Source organism: Propithecus coquereli, unplaced genomic scaffold (genome assembly GCF_000956105.1).
Source record: "Propithecus coquereli isolate 6110/MARCELLA unplaced genomic scaffold, Pcoq_1.0 Scaffold658, whole genome shotgun sequence".
Classification (NCBI taxonomy): Eukaryota; Metazoa; Chordata; class Mammalia; order Primates; family Indriidae; genus Propithecus; species Propithecus coquereli.
In genome coordinates, this window is record NW_012152596.1 from 567,701 (window position 1) to 583,420 (window position 15,720).

General features: G+C 59.3%; 1 protein-coding gene across 3 annotated transcripts in view; it reads right to left on the reverse strand.

The window, feature by feature from the left end:
* Positions 1-637: 637 nt before the first annotated feature.
* The window catches only part of BRD9 (bromodomain containing 9), a 24,950-nt gene continuing 9,867 nt past the window's right edge, over positions 638-15,720 (reverse strand). For 2 of the 3 annotated variants that reach the window (XM_012660145.1, XM_012660143.1), the window contains exons 8-15: positions 14,577-14,652; positions 13,299-13,394; positions 11,841-11,973; positions 9,810-9,921; positions 7,052-7,090; positions 6,090-6,192; positions 1,970-2,137; positions 742-904 (exon numbers count right to left, since the gene is read on the reverse strand). In XM_012660145.1, coding sequence (XP_012515599.1) covers positions 804-904; positions 1,970-2,137; positions 6,090-6,192; positions 7,052-7,090; positions 9,810-9,921; positions 11,841-11,973; positions 13,299-13,394; positions 14,577-14,652 — 828 coding nt within the window. In that variant the 3' untranslated portion in view covers positions 742-803. Of the gene's footprint in view, positions 689-741; positions 905-1,969; positions 2,138-6,089; positions 6,193-7,051; positions 7,091-9,809; positions 9,922-11,840; positions 11,974-13,298; positions 13,395-14,576; positions 14,653-15,720 lie in introns of those variants that run through there. The other variant, XM_012660144.1, reaches the window with a different exon arrangement.

Here is a 15,720-nt window from a genome sequence, read left to right on the forward strand (position 1 = left end):
GGCCCTGGCGCAGCACCTGCCCACGGGGCCTCTCCCGCCATGGCCCCTCCCCAGGAGCTCCCACGTGGGCGCGGCCTCTGGAGGGCCAGGCGCCTGGCTCTCGTGACTCGAGTTCCCACAGGGGCAGGGCCCCAGCAGGAGGTTCTGCAAGACGCACAGGCGAGCCGGGCATCACCGTGGGTGCGAGAACCGGGCTGTGACCAGGAGGAAGGTTTTGTGGGGGAGTCCCTGTGAGGGGCCCCTCGCCGGGCCAGGCAGTCGGATGCCCTTGAACCCTGCGCGGAGCTCTGCTGAGTCTCTTTACAGACACACAAAGGCAGCCAGTCGGCACGTCCAGTTACTGGCGACTTACGGACACCGCGGGTTTCCCCGTGACAGGCAGGCGGTTTGCTCTTTCCCTAGAACACGTTCCTGCCTCAGGCTCCTCCGCTGCAGAGAAGGCGGGAGGCCGCCCTCGCCCCTGCCCGGCCCCTGCGCTCCCCACGGGCTCCTGCGAATCGTGGGCTTCCGACAGGAACATGCAGGCCCAACGGCGAGACTGGGGCCACCGCAGGAGGACGGCGGGGCAGAGACAGGCGTGTGCACACTGGCCCACGCCTCCATGCTCAGAACAGACCACACCGGCTCCACGGTCTGGCCTGTGTCTCTCGGCTGCTGACACGACAGTACACACGTTCACACCTCCCGGCTGTACCCACCGGCCAAAGGGGACAAGATAAAGGTCTTTGTTTAAAAAAATAACCTCTGCACACGCAAATTAAAACTTAAAAAAGAAAAACAACAATTAGAAACCACCTACAAGGCTAGTTCTTTGTCGAGGCCGCAGGCTCTGGAGACTGGAGAAACTCATAGGGGTCGTGGGTCACATCCGGCTGCTCCCCGACGCTGAGGCGAGAAGGGCTTCCTGCAGTTTGAGAGAAACATGGGAGTTCAACACACACGACGGATTCACCACGCGGGGCTCGTGAAGCCCACGTGTCTGCCTGCGTGACCCACGGTCGGCAAAGCCAAACTCAGCCAGTGCAGCTCTGGGGACATAGGCGCCTCTCGCTGTCCCCAGCACCCAGAGGGCCGTCTATGGGCCCGGGCGAGGTCAGCCCAGCCGCCGCTCCGCACGAGAGGGAGCTCCTGGGCCAGGCTCCCTCAGACAGATCCCAGGCCCCAGAGCGGCTCCCGTGTCACCCTAAGGTCACCGGGGTATCAGGGCCTCATGTCAAGCTGACTCCAGCCACCCGGAACCGGGCACTCCAGGCACCATTTGGGCTCTGGATAGAAAACAGTGGTCCTTCTTCAGATGACTGCAGCCACGCCTCTGCGGCCGGCTACCGCTTGCCAGGGTCCACTCTGCTGAAAGAATAATTCAGCGTCCACACGTGATGGCTCCAAGGATACCACGGGGACGTTCAAGGAGCCACAGAGTAAACACCCGGTGCCACGTGTGGTGGCTGAGACATCCCAGCCGGAGCTGACGTCTCCCCTCATACGCTGAGCCCTGCCAAGGAAGGCAACGTGCTCCCATGAGACGCCGCAGACAGGGTCCCTGCAGGGCCGGGCACTGGCCGACAGAGCTCAGCACTGACGTCTGGCGGAACGTCTGGGGAGACCAGTCGGGTGGCAGCAAATGCTCCCAGAGCCTGCCCGGTGCAGGGAGGTCAGCTCTGTGGCTCTGGTCCTGCACCCGGACAGAGGGGCCGTGGGAGGCAGGGACACGAGGGCGTGTGAGGACACAGGCAAGGCCGAAACACCGCAGCCCTGACTAGACCCCACTTGAAACCTCCACCCCAGTGCAGCTGCCGGACACGGGAGGCGCCTCCTCTGCACCCCGAGGGCCCAGCCGGCTCCACGCAGAGGCCCCCCCTCAGGAACCTCCAGCCCTCGCGCGGCCTGGGTGCCAGCTACTGCACGTCTGTGCATCAGACCTCCTGTCCTGGGGGGGTCTCTGGGCCTGGCACGGCGGGGCCCGCCTTACCTAGGTGGTGCTGGTCCCTCTCGGAGGCGTTGGACAGGGAGCTGAGGTTGGAGGACGGCCGGGAGCCGCCTCGCTCCGCCTGCGCCTCGTGCAGGTCCTGCAGGAGCTTGGTCGTCTCATCCAAGGTCAGGTGGCTGTCGTCGTGGTCCAGCTCCTTCTTCACCTTCCCTGCGGACACGGAGACGGGACGCTGCAGGGACTGCGGCAGCCCCGCCCCCTCTGAGGGCCCGCGCAGAGGCCATGCGCACAGGACAGCCCTACGCCCGGGTCTCCTCTCGCTCGGGACAGCAGCCGCCGCGAGTGAGGCTGGGCGAGCTCTCAGCAGGCAGGGCGCTCAGTGTGGAGGGCAGCAGTGCGTCATGCGGTGCGCAGAGGGGAAGGCGGTGTCCCTCACTGATGCAAAGCCCTGGACGAGAGACCCGGCCCCACACCAAATCCAGGCCGCCCCGCGCACGTGTGGAGAACTGTGGCTGGCGAACGAAGGGACTGGCGTGGGCCTCCGTCCTCGGCGGGAGCAAGCCGGATGGCGGACAGAGCGCAGCGAGGCCTGCAGGTGCCGGGACCACAGCTCAACACTTGGGCAGGTTCCAGACCACAGCCAGGCAGGGGACCCAGCAGGGCCCAGCCGAGAGCTGGAAAAGATGGCCCCCGGACCACGCTAGACCCGATGCCAGAGGTGCCGGGAGCTCACACACGTGCGGTATCCTGTGTCCCGGCACCCAGCCCCTTTCTGCCTGGCACCTTCTACCCCAAGACCCCCGTCTCCCTCATCTCCGCCAGCTCCTCCGCAGCTCTGGCCGCGGCTCGGCTGCCGTCCCCCAGGAAGCCCTGCTGAGTCCAGGCTGCCGTCCCTCAGAGGGGCCTGGACGGTGCTCTGTGCTCTCTGCTAAGACTGCGGCTCCACGGGGGGTGGGGGACAGCACTGCGGACGGTGCCTCTGCCGCTCCCCAGGGCCTGGCATCACGCCTGGCACACAGAGGGCACTCGGTTCCCGCAGCCGTTGAATGGACACGGCGCAGTGAGGACAGTCGCGGCTGCCGTGTCCGCAGTGAGGGCTGTGCTCTACTCCCTGTCAGATCACCCTCAACATAAACCTCAGTCCCACTTTACAGAGAAACCGAGGCCCAGCGAGGTCCAATACGGCACCCAAGGCGCGTGGGGAGCCTGGACTCCCTCCAGGTCCTGCTAAGCTGAGGAGAGGGCAGCTTCCTCTTGGCTGGAGAAACCTCTTCATGAGGGGCCTCGGAGAGGTGTGGCCTAACAGCGCCTCCTCCGCCCGGCACCGGGTGCAGTTCTGGACCCCCCGTCCATGGTCCATGCGGGGAAAGAGTCCACTGGTCAGAGCAAAGGCCACCGTGATTCACAGATGTGTAGCCAAATCTAACAGCCGATGGCATGAACTCTGTCCGGTAACAACTACCAGGCATGCGAAGTGGCGAGAAAACGTGGTCCCAAACCAGAAGAAATAACAAGACGAGGGAATGAGCAGACTGGAAACGTGCTCCACGTGTTCCAAAAGGGCGGAGGAAACACCGCCATTCAGTGAGAAATACGAGACATTGGAAAAGCCAAACTGAGCTTCCGGAGATAAGGAGGGTGAAAGCCCCGAGCAGACCCGCCGCGGCGGAGGGGAGAGGTGCCCTTCAGGACGCACGCAGAGAGGAGGAAGGGTGGGGACAGGGACCTGGGCCCCATGTGGACTCAAGAGTCCCAGGAGAAGGGTGGGCTGGTGACTGCTGAGCAAAGTACAGCCCCAGATGTCCTTACTTGATAAAAGCTATAAACGTTAGGTTCAAGAAGCGGAAGAAAACCCAGAATAGCAGCTCTAAAGAAAAGCAGGGCCGGGTGCGGTGGCTCACACCTATAATCCCAGCACTCTGGACAGCTGGCAGCTGAGGTGGGAGGATTGCTTTAGGCCAGGAGTTCAAGAACAGCCTGAGCAAGAGCGAGACCCCCGTCTCTACCCAAAATAGAAAAATCAGCCAGGCGTGGTGGCACCTGTAGTCTCAGCTACTCGGGAGGCTGAGGCAGGAGGATCGCTTCAGCCCGGGAGTTTGAGGCTGCTGTGAGCTATGATGACACCACTGCACTCCAGGCTGTGTGACAGAGCTGTCTCAAAAAAAAAAGAAAGAAAGGCAAACCAAAGCACATCGTAACTAAACCTCTGAAAAGCAGCAGTAAGGAAAAAATCTTCCAAGTGCCAAGAAAAACCGCTGGTGTGTAGCAAGTGCTACCGTGGAAGCCCAGGGCCGCTGTTCTCAGGAAGGCCGGGCTGGGGCTGCCGTCCAGGCCTCGGGCTCCGGCAGGGCCCCTGCAGCTGGTAAGGTGCTGGCAGCACAGAGCCACACAGCGAGATGCTTCGCACAGAAACCCACTTTCTCCCAGAAGCCTGGAATGTGCTATGTGCTGGGCAGTGACCAGCCCCCGGTAAAACCCCGGGCATGTCCCGACGGTGGAGGGGTCGGCTAACCAGGAGGGCCCGTCCCGACGGTGGAGGGGTCGGCTAACCAGGAGGGCCCGTCCCGACGGTGGAGGGTTGGCTAACCAGGAGGGCCCGTCCCGACAGTGGAGGGGTCGGCTAACCAGGAGGGCATGTCCTGCTGGGCACGTGCACGGGAGCAGAACCGGCAGAGACAAGCAGCGCATCCCCCAAGAGCCAGCAGAACCCACGGGTTCCACCGACCGTCAAGGCCCAGACTGCAGTCGAGAGGCGGGCGCAGGTGAACCCGGTCTGGAACCATCTGGGAGGTTCTGCACAGGGTGGGCGAGGACAGTGGGCCCTCACCCCACAGCCAACTGGCCAGCCCGGGCCGACTGGGAACGTCCACGCCCGGCAGCCAGGTGCCAGCGACAGAGGTCACTGCTTTACAGCCAAGCCAGACAATCTTGCAACCGGCTCCTTGAACAAACTTCGATGATCCCTATATGTTTTCATTCTATCTGAAAAGACCTGAGCAGAAAGGAAGCATGAATCTCTCTCTGTTTATATTCACCAGACCAAACTGCTTTTGAGAATTTGCTTTTGCAGCCGTGAAGAGCGCCTGAGCAAGGGGTATGAGCTTCAGGCCTCGGGTCCTGCCAAAACTGTATCTCACGTGCAAAATCTCAGACAAGATCAGGTGCCCGGCGACGAGCCTGTCTCCACGGGAAGAGAGAAGCGGAAGCGGCACTCGCACGCTGGGCCCTGCTGACCACTCCACAGCCGCCTCTGCCACCACCCGACAACCGTCTGCTCGCCTCTCTCCGTTCCCGTAAGGGCGCGAGCCGCGCGGCCTCTGCGTGGGCACCTCCTTTCTCCGTTGGGTGCCACACCGTCTCCCCTCTCTTTCCCTTCTCTCTCTCTCTCCCCTTCTAAGAAAATAAACTTTTTTTTAAACTTTGACTTATCCTAATCTCAGTGTGAGAAATCTTTCTCCACCCATGGCAGGAGCACCGAATGAGCGTGCCACTCTTACGAAGACGTCTGTCGTATGGAAACTTCCTTTCTGCCACGGCACTCCTCGTCCCGACACTCAGGTCTTGTGTGAAGAGCAACTGCACCTTCCCAGAAACCCCACTGCGGTTTGAGAGCGTCTTACCAAGGGGGCTCTGAACACAAACTCTCGCCGCACGGCACTCCGACCCCCGCCAGGCAGCTCTGCGACAGGCGCCGGCTGGGTGTCCTCTAGCTCGGTTCTGACGCGCCTGCGCGGTGGGTGACGTCAGATCGGATCCCACAGGGGAGGGCACAAGACTGCCCCTACGTCAGAGGCCAATCGCAAGCCTGGTTCTAAATGGGGTTGCCATGACGCCCTCCTCTGCTTTGAGGAATGTGCCAGAGTGGCTTACTTAGCAATTTAACACGAAGGACGTCCCCCATCCTTCTGGCTTTCGTGGAGGCGCTGTTACCAGGCCCGGCTCCCTGGTGTCGCCAGCCCATCTCACTGGCAAACAAAAAGACGCTTACACCTCGGAGGTTCCAAGGGTTTTAGGAGCTACGGGCCAGGAACCACGACAAAGACCAAACACCAGGGCAGAGGCGTCTCCTTGCAACCCTAACTCGCCAGGCAGGGAGGGGCAGGCCAAACACCCACTGCTCACCGCAGCACGTCCTGCAGGCAGAGGCCCTGCTGCCACTCACCCAGAGAGCTGAGCAGGGAGATGTCCAGAGACACGTCAGGATACGGCTTCACCGACACGAAATCCAGAACAGAGCCACTGCCGTCCCCCAGGGCGTCCCCAGCCTGTGCGAGGCGAGACAAAGACGGAAAGACAGAGCTGTAGTGAAGAGCAGATGAACGTGACGCGGAAGCTGAGATGTCACTTAACGCCAGCTGCTGAAAGGATGCCATCGTTTGCTATGCCCGGGCCCACCCTCCTGAGTGGGAACCAGCCGCCGGCAGGATCTGCAACCCGAAGCACCACCAGTCAGAGCTTACGAGGTTTCTGCCCAATAGCAGAAACCAACGGGCCTTTGCTGACTGTCCGGGGACTCCACTAGGCACTGGGGCATCAGTGAGCAGCGCTATGCAAAGGAAGACGCGCAGAACTTACAGGGCCCATGACTGCTTTCAGGGACTCCACGGAGCAGTGCGTGGGGGGTCCCAAACCAACACAGAGGGTCCTCCTCCCAGAAGGGGTGTCCTGAGGCCAGTCTACAGCAGTCCCCAGGGCTCTCTGGTCAGCTCCTGCAGCCCAGCTTCCCCCGGCACATGGATGCTAAGGGGTCTCTCAATGCTCCCAGGGACCCTGGACCAAACCCCATACCTGCCAATAGTGCCTCGCCCCCGGAACCCGCCACTCCAGAGACAACGCCTGCTACTCAACAAGGAGGTCCCGAGTGGGCCCCCCGCCCGCCCCGCCCCTGCAGGGTGCCGTGAGGACAGCAGAGCCAGCTGTTGCACAAACCCTGTTTCTGGATTTGCAAGAATGTCCCGTGGCTTTACACCCTCACCTCAAGCCACCTTATTCTTCAGAAATTGCATCAGTTTCTAAATAAAGCGACACCTGAAGCCCTTCCTGCCCACCCGCTTCAAAGGCCGAATACAACTGCGCTCAGCCTGTAAGAACCCTAGCACCGTACTTACGCGCTGGAAAACCCACCTTCGATTCGTCCGGAGGTTTCGCGGGAACATTTCTCCTCTGCAAAGTGAAACAGGCCAGAAACCAGCTTTTCCAAAATGATCGTATACGAAAGGGCGACGCGCTGACGTCATTCACTACCCCGGAGTCCTGCCCCTCGGGTGCGCGCTGTCTTCACGCACCGAGCTGGCAGCGGACCGACCCCGGCCGGCCGCTCGCTCAGCGCCAGAGAGACCCCAGGGCTGCGTGCTGGGAGGGCGCCCCGTGGGCAGAAGACAGCAGAAGGGAGCGTGGACACCCGCCCTGGCCCCGCAGCCTGGGGTGGTTTAAAACCTACCGGATCCTGGGGGCAGCTCGGGAAAGAAGCCGGCCTGGCAGTTTCACCTGGAACAGGACCAGGCTCGAGTCCTGAAGGAAGCGGGCGCACGGGAACAAAGGTGCCGCACACCTCCCGGCCCCGCCTGCTGCAGTGGGCCGGGCTGCGGGGCCGCGCGCCCTCTCCTCGGCCTTGCCATCCCGTGCTCTGCAGGAGCACGAACTTAAACACGCCCCCGTGTTCTGTATGTGCCTTGCCAGCAGCCACTGAGAGTGACTCTTTCACGTGTGATCTTTGTCCCAAGTGTTTCTGAGAGCTCCTTGTGGTTTTCACCAACTTGTAATGAGAAAAGCAAACGCTGCCGTTTTTTCCATGCCTAGTTCCTCACGGGAGCTCTCTCTAATGTTTAGTGCTGAGGGTCATCTGGTGCTGGGGCGCGTCTGACATTACTTTACTCTGTAACCCAAGTTCACCTTCACGAAAGGGACAAAACCGGAACTCAGAGCAGCTGACAGAGCAACCTCATTCCGGGGCTTTCCCTCCCTCAGCAACGACACTGAGTGGAAACGCCGGCTTCAGACGCCGTGCCAAGAGCCAGAGAGCACAGGCCAGGCCGGGTTCTGGAGAGGAGGGCGCTGCTCAGACGAGGGGTGCCAGGAATGTTCGAGGGGCCCCCAGCCTGGCTCCACACTTACTGCTCTCGCACAGATGAAACTGCAAGGCCAAGGAAGCACCAACGGGAACCACGGCCCAAACATTCCCAGGGCTCAGGCAGGCAGGGACCCGCCTACGCTCCGCCAGCCAGAGAGAGGCCTCACTGGGAAGCCCGGCCATCGAAGAGGCCCCAGAAGGCCACTCGGTGTAGCCCTAGAATACAGGCTGCTCTAGACCCCACCAACGAAGCTCAACAGCAAGCCTGACGGGGTCAGGGGACCCCTAAGTAACTTCACTCTCTCCCGTCACAAACGTCAACGTCCTTTACAAGACAACAAAATCCAGACCAGCCTTGTCCCACAGAAACACAAACACACTCCTAATTCTAAACTTCCTAGCGGCCACATCAAAACTACTGCTAACGTGCACTAACTGCAGCACACTGCGCTACGGCAGCACAGTGACAGCATTTTATTCCAGCACGCAGCCCATACCAAGTAGTTACTGGTAACAGAATCTTATATTTTTTCATTTAATCTTTAAAGTTCTGCTTTGTAGTTCACACTTAAGCCAGATCTAAATTCGGACCAGCCACATCCCAACTTCCCGGTGGCCACACGAGGCTCGTGGCTGTGGGTCCAGACTCCTGGCGAGGAACGTCCGCCATGCCCTGCGTCGGCCAAGCAGGCAGCACCTGAGGGCTGCGACCAGGACGGTCCGCGGCGGACACAGAGCCAGCAGTGGCAGCGGCAGAACGAGTGCGCAGCGCTCCGAAAGCGGCCGTGATGAACAGCACGAGCGGCTCAGGGGTTTAAAGGGAAACACACAACAAAGATGCACAGAAGAACCGGATGGAACCCTAGAGATGAAATCTTCCTCTCTGGGATCTGCACTAGGTCTGGAGACGGCGTGAGAACAGTTCAGTGGGCGTGACGCCGTGGCAACAACCACCATGTGAACCAAAAGACAGACAAGGCGTTGGTGACGCCTGCGATCGTGTCCGATGGCTGATGTGCCAAAGTCCTAGAAAGGAAGGGGAGAGGCAATGGCGAAAAATGGCTGAAAATCTTCCAAATTTGGTGAAAACCATAAGCCAATAGTTTTACAGTTTTCAAGAAACTCAACAGACAGGCAGAATGAACACAAAAAAAACAGCCAAGGCACAAGGCAGAAGGCCGTCACTCAGAGGCCGCGAGCGCAGGGAGGCTCCAGGGGCCGCTGGCTGGGGCGCACGCCTCGCCGCCCTCCTTTTGCAACAACCTTGACAAATATGAATGGTTGCAGCTCGCGGGCTGTGCAAAACCCGGCTGCACATCAGACCTGGTTGCGGGCTGCAGTCGGCCACTCTAGACTTGATCAAGAAAGGGACGTCACAAATGGAAAACAGATAAAACGACTATAGACTCCTCTTCAGAAACAGCGCGAGCCAGACTCTTTCACAGTGGAGAGGAAACAAAGTCGATCCGAAACGCTACACCCAGGGAAAATTAATCTCAAAACTGAAAGCAAAATGAAGACTTTCAGACTTCATACCGAGCGAGTTCACCGTCAGCCAGGCTGCAGTGTGCAAAGTATTAAAGAAAGTTCTTCAGGATAAAGAAATCTGGGCACGCAGAAAGTCAGGAGGCGCCCCAGCATGGCGGGCGCGTGAGTCTCCTGAAACCACCGCGCTAACGCAGAACTGAAAAGCCCGTGAGGGGAGCCGGCGGGAGAGCACCTAAAGCAGCATGTTCCTCCCTGAAGCCCGGCCTGGACGCACACTTTCTACAAGGAGCGCCGCGAGGGCGGGCGCCGCGAGGCACAGCCCACCTGCTTCAGCTGGAGGAGCACCCTCGAGTGGTCTCCGCCCGTGATCTGGTCCAAGAGGTCGTCCACCATTTTCTTGCTGTAGCTCCCGGCGTCTTTCACAAACTCCTGCAGGCTAGAGGGGACCACAGGACAGGACACGCTGAGCATGACGTCCTGGGTGCCAAGACGCAGAGGCCTAAGTCAGCGAGCCTCCCCAGATGCTCCTCTGTGCCTCTTCCGGATGTGGTGTTTGGGGGCTGTGAACTGACAATTCTCGCTATATTTTCAAAGTGGTCCATGACCCCGAAAGGTTAAAAAGATTTCCGGGAAAAATAATTAAAAAAAAAAAAAAAAGGCCAGGGCGAGAGCAGTGAACGCACTCACACCGTGACACAACGCACACACCGCGACACACAGAAACACAACAGACGCCATGCGGACTTGAGTCAAAGCAGGACGTTCACAGCTGCCTGCTAGCTCCGGCTGAGGAGCACGGTGGGCCGCGCGGGGCTGCAGTGGTGAGCGGCCACGTGCAGTGCGCGGAGCACAGGGGTGAAACTCCCACTGCACACCCTTCACTAGCAGCTTGGTCTGGGCCATGTGAGTCACTAACAGAAAAATAAAATGAACAAAATCCTAAAAGTAAGCAGGAAACGAAAACCCACAGTCCTAGAATCAAAGCACCAAGCCAGTGCCTCAGAAGGGCTCCCCGGACTTCAGACCTCCACGGAGGCGGCTGTCCGGTAGCTGGGCCTCGATGACAGGGGCAGTGACAGGAACAAGTGCCTTCATGGGAAAGAGCCGCAGCCTGTGACCGTGCCTGGCCATGAAGACCTCACTGACCCTGGTGTGTGGCAAGTGCCCCAGGACAGAGCGTGTGGTACTTTTGTGTGCTGTCCTCTGCAGCCAGAGGCAGGCACGATCGCTGCGATCTTGGCCGTGCAGCAGCGTGGGACAGTGCGCTCTGGGGCAGCTGCGTGGGGCAGGCAGGTGGGTGCGAGCAGTCTGGTGCCGACTGCACCACCTGAACAGGTGACCTGCAGAGCCGAGAGCTGCACGCGGTACCAGGAAGGGAACTGAGGCCTTCGGGCCCAGCCTGGGGGAGGCTCCGTGGGGGGGTGTGGTAACTAGCCCTGTAACCTGTGAGTCATGACACAACCCTCTTCTACGAGACTTCTGAGTTCTTGTTCATTCTGCAAATAAATTCTGCGTTCATTTAAAAATAAAGCGAAGATCTGATATGCAAAGATTCCATTTCTTGAGGGCTAGCAAAATTACTTCTCCCATAAAAAATTACTAAAATTCTACAAGTGCGACCCACTTTATTTTGCCACAGAAAACTAGAAAATACACACAAAAAAAGTTCTAGGGAAATGCAGTACTACATTTGTGATTTTAACATTCTATTTTAGCTCCTGTTCAGGGCTGAGCTGTGTCTCCCTAAAAAGCTCACAACTTGAAGTCCGGACCCAGCACACCAGGACGTGACTGAACTTGGAGCTGGGTAAGCTCAGGTCATGAGGGTGGGCCCTGACCCCATCTGACTGGTGTCCTTACAAGAGGAGACGAGGACACAGACACACAGAGGATCGCCACGTGGGGACGCAGGGAGGAGACGGCGTCTACACGCCAAGCAGACAGGCCTCAGGACAGACCAGCCCTGCCCCCAGCCTGAGCTCGGACTTCCAGGCTCCAGGACCGTGGGAAAGTAAGCTTCTGTCTCTGAGGTGTCCTGTGTGTGACGCCTTGTTACGGGGGCCCGAGGAAAGTGATGCAGCCGCTAAGAACCACGTGCCAGCACAGGCACGAAGCAAAACTCCACTGAACATGCATGGCTGACTGAACACTCCCTTCATGAGCGACGCCCAGACTGTCGCCTCCTCGAACCTGGGACTGAGCGTCAAGACCGGCTGTGGCGGAGAAGAGCGGGTTGCTGGACACAGATTTTGCTGCCGCCTGGACCCGCTGCCACAGGCAGTGCCCAAATCCCTCCCCGGGACGCAGCTGGCGCCGCACTACAGGCGAGGGCTCCTGCACGCGGCCAGCGCTCACCTCAGCGCACACTGCACGCCCGTCTCGTCCCCGTAGGCCGAATACAGCAGCTCCGTCTCATCCGACTTCAAGTCGCCAAACACTGAGTTGTTCTGCGTCGAAAGTGCGGTGCTGGCGCTGGAGAGAAACGTGACTGGGAACAGGGACAGGAAGGACGTCAGGCTCACCAGAAGGACGCTGAGCGCAGGCCCCTCCCCACCGTGCCGAGGGCGGAGCGACGGTGCTGGCCGCCATCCTGGTCACTCCCGCTTCCTCTCTGACCTCCCTGCTCCCGAGCACCGTCAGCTTTGTGTGTGTGACTAGCCAAATGCATCACTGGCCCCAGCGGTGCCTCTGCGGGCGCGAGAGCTCCATGGCGCCTGGGTCAGCGACGCGGGCAGAGGGCACCGGCCCACCAGCTCATGGGATGCCAACCCACAGGCACTGCCAGGACCAGACTGCACGCGGCTGGCACTTGTCGAGGGGACACAAACGGAGCCCGACTGCCCGCGTCAGCGTGGGGCTTCTCGAGCCGCGCACGGCCAGGACCTCCCTGTTGTGTCCCGCAGGTGGCTGGCGGCACCCCTGGCCTCTCCCGCTGGACGCCAGCACCCATCCCTGTGTGACAACCAGAACGTCTCCAGACACTGCCACGTGTCCCTGTGCACAGAACCCTGCAGCTGAGGACTGGGGGACTGCGTCAGAGGGAGAGGACAAGCGATGCCCCCGAAGCCAAGAGAAAGAGACCCACGGCAGCGATGGGGGGGCGGGGGTGGGGCTGGTGCAGGTGAGGGGACCGACCTCCCAATGGGGGCTTCACTTCACAGAAGGCCCCGGTGCAGGGAGAATTTTAGCACCCAGAGCAGGAGAAAAGAACACTCCAGAAAGAAGGAAGCCCTTGATCCATGGCCATGGTTTGGAGGGCGCGGCGAGCTGTCCTGTTGGCGGGAGATGGTGTGGGTGGTGGTGAGACGGGGAGGGCAGGAGCAGGGTCTATGCAGCCGTCTGGGTTGGGGGACCCACCCTGCCCCTGCTGAGAGCACCCTGGCAAGGCAGAGACGGAGCCTGGGCGTCGGGAGCTCCGCAGCAATGCAGACAGACGCAACGACAGAGACGGGAGGAGGGGACCTGACGGGGACAGAGCCAGGCCCAGGGGTCACAGGTGCTGACCCCCAGAGGCCGTTCCTGCAAATGCAGTGGGGAGAGAAAGTGCAAGGATGCGGAACACCAACGAAGGCTAAACCCCGGTCATGTGAACCACGGTGCTCACCGGACATTTTTAAAACAAAGACACCAACCCAATATAACTTTTATGCCTGTCACTTTAACTGACCCTAATTTTATTAGTGCTATAACATGAACCCAGACACAGTAATAAAGGCGCAGGAGGAAAACACTAAAGGAGGAGTGGGCGCCGCTCCACTGAGTCCCTGCCCTCCTCGAGCTGCTGCGGCAATGTGGCCGGAGCCGCATGTTTACCTTTGTTTCTTCTCTCGTCTTTGAAGCCCAGCGTGGTGAAGCCGGGCAGCAGCTTACTGGACAGCGAGCTCAGGTCCACGGGGTGGGTCTCCTCTTCTGCAATAAGGGACATGGGAGACTGAGCCGTAAGCACTTTCTCTGCACCACGGCAGATCCACTAGGCAGGGGGTGGGGGCACAGGCAGGGACTCTACAACGACCACTGAAAATGAATTTGCAAAAGCCAACTACCACTCTCAAAACCAACAGTATCTCAACTTCACGATTACCCCAAAGCCAACGTCAGGAAAAATTTCACACTGGCCACCACACCAGCCATACTTCAGCATTTCCAGTTGCTCACCCAGCACCTCCAGAAGCATCTCGCCCTCCACGTCCACAGCACAGCGTGGAGCCCGCGCCGTGTCCTCGCCCTGACCGCATGTTCGCGCTGCGGAAATTCGTCACTCACACACCACTCACGCGACCAAACTCCTCAATTCCTAATCGGAACCTCAAGCCAGCTCTCTTCCGAGCTAAGTACTAAGCAACCCATCTATTCTCTTCAGGAAAATGAGCTACAGATGGAAGAAATCGCCACAGTTTATATTCTGCACACGCTGGGGCGCTTTCGGGCACATGAGGCTGCCCCACGTTAGTGTGGACCAGACCAAGGAAAAGTGGGACCATCCAAAGGCCACCCTCGAGGGGCTTCCCGGTCCTCGCAGTGTCCACACGTGCATTTCAAATCCATGTGAGACGCACTTTCCTTCAAAGGACAGGCCTCTGAACTACGCCAAAGGAGACAGAAAAGTGTAAAAACACTTCTTCAAGACCATGGAAACGCCCACATCGGGTTGGGTGGACCCGTACTCATGCCCCCTTCAACATCTTCCTCGATGTGACTATCACACGGACCTCTTCTTCTAGCACCACGTCCAAGTCCAAGGAACAGAAGTGTCAGCACTCTGGTTTTTGGTGAAGACTGAACTTGGGCCGTAAGCCCTTCATGATCTTAGCCACGTTCAGCCTTAAGGACCTCCCAGTGCTCTCCAGGGGTGCCGCCCGAGTCTTGCTGCTCCCCGGGGAACCTCGCAGGACCACCGTCCATGACTCGCTCGGGTCGGCACTGTGTCGCATGGGAGGGCACAGGGACAGAGGCCGGACAGCTTCCCATGCTGCCCCTGGGCCCACGGCACGGTATCTAAACACGCAAGAGGTCCCCTGCATCCCTGAGCATGAACACAGGTCACGGGATGGCGTGCAGGTGGCAGGGAGCCGGCCCTGCGCAGGCACCCACCGTCGGCGTCCGGCTCAGCCGTGTTGACCACGCTGTACAGCAGGCTGCCGTCCCCGCTCCTCTTCAGGTAGCCCACCTGGAAGAGAGCACCACCTCAGCACCAGCACGTGGTCCCAGTTTTCCACTGAGGCACAGGTGAGGCGGAGGCCGCCACCAGGGCTCAGCATGGGGCACCCTGAAGGCCACAAGGTGAGGAGCTCTCCGTGGGCAAACGACACAGAGGCCCTCGCACGCTGCTCCCTGGAATTTAAGACTAACCTGCAAACAAGAAAGTGCACACGTGTACAATGAAAGGACTTCTCAGGGTCCTCGTGGCCCCTTAAAGGCGGTGCTGTTGAAACAAAACCTTGCACCAGGAAGCAACATTTAAAATTGTTCATAAGCCCGAACAACAGGTGACGGAGCAAGTCAGCTGGTCAACAGGCATCGCACTGCGCTGGTGGCACAGGGAAAACCCAGCGCCACTCCGTCCACGGCCGCCAGGAGGTCTGGGAAGAGGCGGCACCGGCTGGTGGGGGCTGTGGGGTCTGCGCAGGAAGGAATAGCACCCCAGGGAGTGTCAGAGCCCAGCTAGCCAGGGCATCAATCCGATAAACACGTGACGGATAACAGGAGTCGGCTTCTCACGGCAGTCACAGAACTGAAACGGAGAGAAGCGAAGCAGACCCCGTGGTGTCGTGTGGGTTTGGAGGTCTCACTGTAAAAACATGGCTTTTGGTCCATGTAAGCTCAGGTGTCAAAGACCCTCTCCCGTAGGCGGTGTGCGCGTCTGTGCTGCACCCACACGCACACGCACCTCCCAGCTCCATCTGCCGAGAGGGCCTCGGCGGCATCCAAGTCCTGGTTTCTAAACAAGGCTCTCCAGGAAGGGAACCCGGGCTCCCTGGAGTGATGGCCACTCCCGGGCTGTGCACACCAACGCCGTGCAGCAGATCGACCATGGAGCCATGCAGGCATTCTCAAACTTTCTAACAGGCATGTTAAAAAAAGCAAACAGAAACAGGCAAAACTAACCTTAATATGGTTTATGTAACCTGACATATGAAAAATGTTGTAATTCAACATTCTTTATGTACAAAACAATGTGCATTTTGAAAGCTTAATAAGAAACACAAGAGTATAAAGTTCTAGTTAAGATTGTGTA